The 9434-nt window shown below is 41.5% G+C and overlaps 1 protein-coding gene across 1 annotated transcript in view; it reads left to right on the forward strand.

Moving 5' to 3' along the window:
• Positions 1-5884: 5884 nt before the first annotated feature.
• DPP6 (dipeptidyl-peptidase 6) overlaps positions 5885-9434 on the forward strand; it is a gene marked incomplete at its 5' end in the record, with an annotated part of 87161 nt that continues 83611 nt past the window's right edge. Inside the window, one exon of the mRNA XM_009585037.1 lies at positions 5885-6005. Within this exon, the coding sequence (XP_009583332.1) occupies positions 5885-6005 (121 nt within the window). The remainder of the gene's footprint in view (positions 6006-9434) is intronic.

Raw genomic sequence — 9434 nt, forward strand, 5'->3', positions numbered from 1 at the left:
AATATAAATATAATCATTCCTGAGAGATGCACAGAATTATAAAATGAATCTGTTATTTTATTTATTCTGCAGAATACACCCTCAGGTCAACTGGTTTGCCAGCAAAACAGCAGACGGGGAGAAAAAAATAAAAGAAAGCTTTAACATTAAAAACAGAAAACAATGAAGTACATTATGTTGGATGAGGAAAGAGTAGCATGTTGATTTGTAGTTATATTTCCCCACTCACTGAGTCTCCCATTTTGTGACTGTTCTTTTCAGCCACCAAGGAAGTTTGGACTGATTTGGAATTTGAAACAGTGTCAAGGCAAGACTTTGTGCCTGTCTATACATGAAGGCCTGTTCTTGTTGACCAAACACTCCACGTTAAATGGTCAACCTTTCCATGTTAACTACTCTCTCATAGTTAAATTCTGTGGGCGAGCCTTGCAGTGTGGAAGGCTGCCTTCTAATGTGTAGGAAAGATTCACACTTCTACAATGTGCTAATAATTTGAAGTAATAAGCATCCAGGCATTAACTTTATGCTTGGAGATGCTAAATTTGAGTGATGTCGCTCATTCAGTTGACAAGCTATACATGTTAGAAATGATGGGGTAAAGAGAACATAAACTTAGAATGCCACCCTACAGTTGGAAAATAAATAGAAGCAGTAAAAATGCAGATTAATGCGTATAAATTTATTTTCTCTTGGTCTGTGAAGAAACAGGAACTTCACTCACCTCTTTGGCTGGAAGGAAGGTGGGTTCAATAACTGTAAAAGGAGGTGTAGTATTCATCTGCTCAAAATAGTTAGTCACAGTGACTTTTGCAGTGGTCTTAAAGAGATTTTCTTTAGATTCCTGAAAAGGTCCATAGATGAATCCATTTAAAAGTACCAGTATTTTAATTACTGCAGCATAATTACTTAATACCATTCTAGGTCAGTTTGGTGAGAACATTACTTCAGAAGCCCTTAAGCAGTTGCAAAAACATTTTAAAAGAATCCTCCTTAAATCAATCAGTGTTGTTAAGGCTCTTGTGTGTTTTAAGTTAATTAAGTTTATTTTCTTGTTAGTTTAAATATTTACCTTACTGTATAACTTTATCTTACTGGATAAATACTTAATCTTTGATTTAAAATTCTCCTCGTGTCTCAGGCTTGTGGTCCAACCAGTCTAGGTTTTTTTCTCCCATGTTAGTTGTGTCACACAAAGATGTCAAGAGGTTTGAAGTAATCAGTTCTAACACAAGTTGCAAACAGGCAGAGATTTCTTCCCAGCCCACATGAGTTAGTGGTGTGTTGATACCTGAGGCTAAAGGGGTTATATCTTATGCTGAAAGTTTCAGGTGACATCCTGAGCCACATAAAGCCAACAGCAAAGTCCCCATTGATTTTTATTACCCTGAGATTAAGTGAATGCATTTAAAAAAAAAGAAAAAAAACCAACTTTACCTTAGTCGCCCTGGACGTTCCAGTTATCTTGGTTAAGTATTTCATCTTTTGAGCACCCAGCAGGAAGACAATGAAGTTCTTGTCTTCTGTTACATCCAGTGGCAAGGAATAATATTTTTATCCACTTTTAAACAGCTTTCTTCTAGGTTTCGTTGGTTTACCTCTGCACTGCCAGTTGTTCTGCTTCAATTGCTGCAACCACCCCCACAGGACATTTGCCACCATCCATGAGTCAGTATAGAGATAAAGTACTGGCCATTTTTCTCATTCAGCAATATCTAAAGCTAGCTAGATGGCTTTCACCTCTGCAGACTCACTCGATTCACCTTCTCCTTCAGCAGTTTCTGCGAGTTGTCCTAAAGGACTCCATACAGCAGCCTTCCACCTCTGATGCTTTCCCATGAGACAACAGGACCCATCAGGGAACAGGACATATTCCCTTGGTCCCTTTGACCCAGGTTATAGGGTTTAACATAGCAATGAACTCTTCACCTTGCTCCTTGCTGGGCTAGCAGCAAGGGGTTCCTGCTGTTCCCATAATATGCAACTCAAATTCCAGGTTACAACAATTTAAAGGTATTTCCATTACAATCTCCACCCCTGGTCCCTTTAGACCAGATCATCGGGTTTAACAATTTAACAGTGCAATGAACTCCTCCCCTTGCCCCTGCTCTGGGTTTAACCCCCAGCCAGCAACTAAGCACCACACAGCCGCTCGCTCACTCCCCCACGGTGGGATGGGGGAGAGAATCGCAAGAGTAAAAGTGAGAAAATTCGTGGGTTGAGATAAAGACAGTTTAATAGGTAAAGCAAAAGCCGCACACGCAAGCAAAGCAAAACAAGGAATTCATTCACTCCTTCCCATCAGCAGGCAGGTGTTCAGCCATCTCCAGGGAAGCAGGGCTCCATCACACGTAATGGTGACTTGGGAAGACAAAGGCCATCACTCGAACATCCCTCCTTCCTTCTTCTTCCCCCAGCTTTATATGCTGAGCGTGACGTCATATGGTATGGAACATCCCTTTGGGCAGTTGGGGTCAGCTGTCCCAGCTGTGTCCCCTCCCAACCTCTTGTGCCCCCCCAGCCTGCTCGCTGGTGGGTGGGGTGAGGAGCAGAAATGGCCTTGACTGTGTGTAAGCACTGCTCAGCAGTGACAAAACATCCCTGTGTTACCAACACTGTTTCTGGCACAATCCAAACCATAGCCCCAGACTAGCTACTGAGAAGAAAATGAACTCTGTCCCAGACCAAACCAGCACAGGGTGAAAACATCCTTTTCCTTTTTTCTGTTTCCCCTCCATTATCTTGTAGAGCTTATGTCTTCCTTTTTTATTTTATAGAGTTAGCAATTTCAGTTTCTTCAATCTATGTATGGATGTTCCCATTCTCCTAACTTCTTTCAGAATATCTTCTTTTTCCTCTGCATTGAATGTGTCATGAGGAAAACGGACATGGTATTCAACATGGGGATATCTTCCTGACATAGCACAGGTTTATTTTCCGTGCTATTAGTTGTGCTCAGTGTTGGACTTTATGTGCTGTCCATGATAAAAGGCATATATATTGCAAGAATGTCGGGGGGTAAAGTCTTGCTCAAATATGCACACCAAAAGAGAAGACACCAGAAATCTGGGGTCTGGTCTTTGTCTCCTGTACAGAGAGGCATAAAACTGAGCTTGACCCCTTCTGTTGTCATTTTACATTAGTCTAGAACTACTATGTAAAGCAAGCATAAAATAACGTGAAAATTATGTCCATACATTTTTGTATTATTTTTCTTTAGTAAAATTTCTAATCTAATTCTAATCTAATTAGCTGAAGGTATTGTGATCATTTGATAGAAAGCACTGCTTTGATGTCATAAAACCAAAACAGTAAAAAATACATAGGTATTTCATAATATCATCTAATATCTTTCTAACCCAGAATGTGAAGTAATCCAAAGACATTTCTTTTTGATGAATAACGGAAGTTCAAAAGCTTTTTCTTAATTTATAAGATACATTACACAGAAATCTTCCTTGTGCTGCTTCAGTTATCTTTTATCTTGATTATGGTTGACATTTTTAGAGTACAAGGCACTGTAGTTAGGAGGATAATTTTAAATTCTCTATGAGGTGCTGCAGTTTGGCTCTGAATTATATGGGAGACGGTCTGAAGTCAGAGCAGTATATTATTTTTCCATCCAGCTACCGGATACCTCATGCAGCTTGATTAGTGCAATGAAGCTTTGAAAGACAAAACAGTGAAGACAGAAAACATTGTAATGCTTTACAAAGTGAAGGGCAGGAAGAGATTGTCAATCCACCTTCTTTGTTTTTCCTGTAAATTCATTTAAAATTTAATACAGTACAAAATATTGCAGAACCTTCATTTGCTGGGAGAATCTGGGCAAGGGAGGGGTTGCATCGCTTGAATAACTCCACTTGATTGTGTGGCTGTCGCAGAAGAGTCCCCACCCAAGCACCTCCAGCACGTTTAGCTCTTGGACACAGGGATTTGGATTTATTTGGGCCCAAAGTATCTTATTCTGCTTAGTCTTCCTGGTTTTTATGGACATTTAAGCTTCAACAACTCTCCCATATGCAGACTAGTTAACACATAAAATTCTTTACTTGGCATCCCTCTTCTGGCTCCTCTGCTTACGAAAAATCAAGGTAGAAAAGAGAATGTAGTATCTTCCACAGCATATTTTTTACTTTCAAAAAATATTAATTGGATGCAGCTTTTCTTAGTTTTAAAGGAATAAAAGCAAGCTACAGTTTCAGTCATACTTTTTACCTTTAGGAAAACTCACTATAACTGCTGCCAAAATTAAATTAGGACCTATACTTTCTTCTGGAATCTTTCCAGCTCATCTTTAGGTGAAACACATACCGTAATAGGATGTGAAACAGAAGCTGAAAGCAAATCTTTTTCACAATTCTGTCTTTTCATGAGTGTAACATGAGAAATTGCATTCTAGTATCGTGGTAAAGATACCTAATATTTATTCCAGTATCTTCAAGTGTATAAAAACCCATGTGTTATTGTCTACTAAATTAAGCTAACAGTTTGTCTTTCAGTCTAAACGGCTTTCTGATACCCTGTTCAGTATGTCTTTGCAGTCTGAATGGAGTTTTAAAATATTTTAAAAACAAGAGCGCTACTTTGAGCAGGATGCAGTTCACTTTGGGGTGAGGAGGGGACAGGGTCTGTGTCATCAACGACAGCAAAACACAGAACCGTGTTTAACCAGATGATAAAGACCGATGCCATGAAACAATATTCTTTTAAATGGCTGGCTAAAGTTTTGCTCGCTGATCAGCACTTAAACACCAAATAAAACAGGCTGATTCCCAAAAGCATTCTCATAGCAGTAGATCTGACGACTCACATGAAATTAGCTTTAAAAAAACCCAGGAGGCTTATTTGGGAGTCTTATGTTAGGCTCCTTTCCTGACAATCTAGACTTGAAATTTTCATGATTGATAAGAATTTTGTATTTATAAATTCTTTTCCAAGATGGAATTGCTTTCCCCCACACAGCACCAGCTGTGTGAGCAGGCGTTTGCAGAGGCAGGCTTAGGTACCCCATGGCGATCCTTTGTGGGGGGCTGCCCTTGCCCTCCCGAGGGAGCTGCGAGGTCCTGTGACATGTGGATCACGTCACCTTTCAGCAACCTGAATGCACTAGATTTTTGCAACAGAGGGGAGAGGTTTCCAAAGATGGGCTGGGGGTTATGGCAGCTGCATCCGTGCTGGCAGGGGGGTGAAAGCCCGTGGGTGCCTTTGTCCCATCCACCCTGGTTCCTGTACGAAGGTGACCCGGGGACCAGGGCAGGGCGGGAGGTCTAGCACATCCATTTGTGTCCTTGGAGCATGTGCACCAGCTCCCCAGCCGAAACACCAACCTCCTCCTGCTTTGTTGGCCAATGTGCTGCAGCCACACAGACTGTCCCCTCTTCAATAGCACATGTTGTCTTGTTGGATCTGCATTAAAAACTGGATTCAGATTTATTCAATAGGTTGGCAGCTATGTTTTAAGGAAGCAGGAGCAGCTGGAAACAAGCAAGAAGCCATTTCCAGTAGCCAGTTCAGTCACCACATAGCATCAACATCAGCTCTGCAAACTGTTACTGTGTCCTGGACCACTTTTTCAAAACCCTGAGCGATGGCATTCTTCATTTCATGTCCTCTAACTGCACTGTTCAATTTCTGAAATGAAGACAGGAGTGAGAAAAATAAAGCTGGTATCAAGGGACCAAGGCTTCAGTTTGTTGTAAATTAGCATCTTTCTATTAGTTGACGGCATTGGAAGCAAGCTGTGGAAATCCTTTTTTGACAAAAGACGCTATAAAAATGTGATATGTGATTTTGTACTGCCAATTATTGTAAAAGCAAAATGCAACATTTTATGATGGAGCCACTGCTTAATGCTGTTCTCTTTTTCTTTTTCCCTTCAAATCAGATATTTATCTTTGAGAATAACATCTATTACTGTGCCCATGTGGGGAAACAAGCCATCCGAGTGGTCTCCACAGGAAAGGAAGGTGTTATTTTCAATGGGCTCAGCGACTGGCTGTACGAAGGTAGGACACGACATTTAGGGCAGCGGTTAGTTATGAGTTTAAGTTACACTCTAGATTTACAGAACTGGCTGGAATCAGACATTCAGCGTTGCATTTCTGGGGACTGGTGGACCACGAAGCTGAAAATCTGCTATTCTAACAGTTGTCTGAAGTACTGGACTGGAAATAATGTGAAATGATGTAAGAATTCTGTTTTCAGGCTGTTTTTCTTTCCCTTAGTCCAAAGGTAATAAATCACCAAGCTCTAATGAACAGAAGTGCTTCATTATTTAATGGCACCTGCAATCACTCATAGACGTGCCAGTTTTCAAATCACAGAAAAGGACAGAAATGGGGAGGGAAAGAATTAAAGGAAGAAACGAGGAAAAAATTGTACTTGATTGGTTGTTTTCCACAGCACTAGGTGGGCCCTGGAAGCTGCCCAGACCCTGCTACCTAAAAATTTTTTAAAAGTAGCCAGGTCCTCACAGTAATTGGCTTCTTTCCCTTGAAAATGGGCCTGATGGGGTAGAGGGTCGTCGCGGGAGCACTGCTTTAGTTTGGTCCTTTCAGCTGGCAAATGGCCATTTAGGTGTCTGTGAGCAGCTGCTTGCAAAATAATCTCACCTGCTCCCCAGCTTAGGAAAGGATCCCAGCCATCCCCAGTACTTTTGGGGGATGTTATAGGCTTTTAAGCTAATACTTTATCAGAATTAAAATTAAAATATATGTATTTTTAGAGTTTCCCTCTAAAGTCATACTTTCTCCTGCAGGTCCCAGCACAGTCCCAAGCTTTTCTTAGCTCTACAGAAAGAAGTGTCCAGATACATCTATTAACTATGCCCTGTTGGCTGCTCCCAGTTTCCTTGAGGCTTAATGGAACAGAATAAGTTGCAAAATGCCATTCACCATTAATTGGTGTAAAAATATGAATCACTGCTTAAGTTACTCTGTATCACAGCTAAGCTGGGGCTGTTGGACTCAAAAATGAGGGAATTAAAATAAATTATTTTGTTTGCCACTCCCAGAGAAGCTGCTCCCATAAATCAGCGTACAAACTCATCAAACACATCAGTGGAAAAATCTGATAGCGGTTTAGATTACTTTTGATATTTAAATGTGTGTTTACACTGTACCACAGAATATTTGCAAGTGAATGTCCTCCTTGTGAAGCACTTTGTAACCAGAGGAGTGGTTAAAAAGTTACAAAATGCTAGTCATCTTTAATTTTTTGGAATTTATTAATTTGTTGCTGAAGTTGTGGGCAGGCCTGCTTAACTCTGTAGGTCAAATGTGCATATTAGTACCTGTATTTTGCTGATAAACATCATTTAGTACATAAGGTCTTCTCGTAGAGTCTCGCGCACAGTACCATGCCAAGAGGAGTTTGTCAAGGCGGTGAACTCCAAGCATGCCGGCAAGCCCGTGGTGACACTTGTTTTGCTGACACATATTTTTATTCAATTACGGGATTGCTCAGCCAATTTCTTGGCTGACACTGACTTTCAAGTTTGTCCTTTATAATGAACTTTCTTGTTAACTTTATGTTAATATACTGGGATAAGAAATGAATGTATGATCAAATACAGTCACCAAGCCAGGTTCTGTAACCTCTCTGAGCAGCATGTACAGAGTAGGACCGCTGAAGCTGCTATTCACTGGGAGTACCTTTTGCAGAAATTAGGATATAGCATCCCTTTGGAAATATCACTTTGTGTCCAAGTACAGTTTATAGTGAAATAAAAACTTCTTCTACTTCACGAGCAAGGTGTAGAAGGACCCACAGGAAAACCTGAGATATAAACGTTCCCAAGTGATGGGGTGCCAGATCCAAAATCAAATCCAGAACTGGCCTGTGTGAGCTGAGCTCCTTCTCTTGCTCTACTTGTGCAGTCCTCATGGAGGCAAACCTGGGACCGGAGTCAGGACTGAGGATTCGTGGCAGGTGCTTGAACAAGCTGTGGGGCCATGGGATCGGATGGGTCTGCGGTGTTCACATGTCAGCACTCTGCATGCATGGATGGATGGAGCGGGATCCCAGAAGAAATTGGGTATTGCGTAGTGGTAAACGGGTAAGGACCACTGGGAGATGGATGGCACCTCCCCACTGGAGTCTGGAGAATTCAAGTATCATGTTGTCAGTGAGGCTGAAGTTTTACCCTGGCAGCAGCTGGGATGCTCTGCTGACACACTGTTGCTCGTGCCTTTATTTTTCCAAATTCTCTCCTTTTCTTGGGTGCCTCCTCTTCGGTGGGATAAACTGGAACAACATTTTAAATCCAAACTTACCTGACTGGAATTGCTTGAAATCTGGGCAAAGATTGAAATTTACCACCTCCAGGCTATTTTTCCTCTTTCCCGATTCCCACTGATATTTGTAGACACGTCTTCCCCACCTCCCTGATGGAGCTGGGTGGGATGCTCAGACCCATGTTTGTTTGCACTGCCACCGTCTCAGCGAGCTATTGGGATGGATGCTGAGCATATGTAGAAATCTCGTTCCATCTGTGCAGCCATCAGCAGCAGATAGTCTGAAAAGGAGCTGCGGGAAACACTGAAATGGGATCACAGAGAGTTCAGCGCACTCCTCTTCCCTCACGTGCTCTTTTCGTTGCTGAAGTTCACCACCTCCGGCAGCAGCAGCCGAGCCTCCCCGCAGCGCCGGCCGGGTTACTCTGACAGCTCACAACCTCCTTCTCACTTTCCCTAAATGCAGCACGAAATAAAAAAAACCCGAAACTTGGTGTTTTCTATTTGAGGAAGCCAATTTTGAAAGTCTTTTATCGTAATTGGCAAGAGCACATCAACAAAAATCCCCTCCACCCTTTCCGAGAGCTGTTTGCACAGCGCGCTATGCAGATGGCAGTCCCAGCAGTGCCACCGTTTGGGGTAACTCCTGACGCTTCATATGAATGGTAGACCCAGAGGGAACACTTTTCTTCATAACGTGATTGCTTTTGTCACGACAGAATAGATGCACTGTACTGTTAATCACAGTTTTTTACTAAGTCCGGAAGCAGAGCAGATCTAGAGTAGATTTGACAGGCTTTTTGCCCTGGAAAAATGCTGAAGTTCATTTCAATTCAAGTTAAGCTCTGCTTTTGTAAATCTGCCAAAGGGGAAAAAATTTCTTCGAGGTATTTATGCTGATCTGTAGACTTTTGATAATATAGTGAAAAACATTTCAAATCAATCAGAGCTTAATCTACTTAGTGCATTTAGCTGGAAGGTTATAGATTGATACGTAGGTTACGGTAACATGAAAGCATAGATTAAACATGGTTTTTATTACTAAAATAAGCATTGACAATGTTTTCATAGTCTGACTTAACATTTTCAGAGCTGTGCCTGATAGATGCTCATACAAGATGGAGTGATATCCTATAAAAGAGAGTTTAAAGTTCTGCAGCTGAAACCAGCTAAGCATTTAAATGCATAGCACCAGGAAAG

The sequence above is a fragment of the Fulmarus glacialis genome, unplaced genomic scaffold (assembly GCF_000690835.1).
Source record: "Fulmarus glacialis isolate BGI_N327 unplaced genomic scaffold, ASM69083v1 scaffold8689, whole genome shotgun sequence".
NCBI lineage: Eukaryota > Metazoa > Chordata > Aves > Procellariiformes > Procellariidae > Fulmarus > Fulmarus glacialis.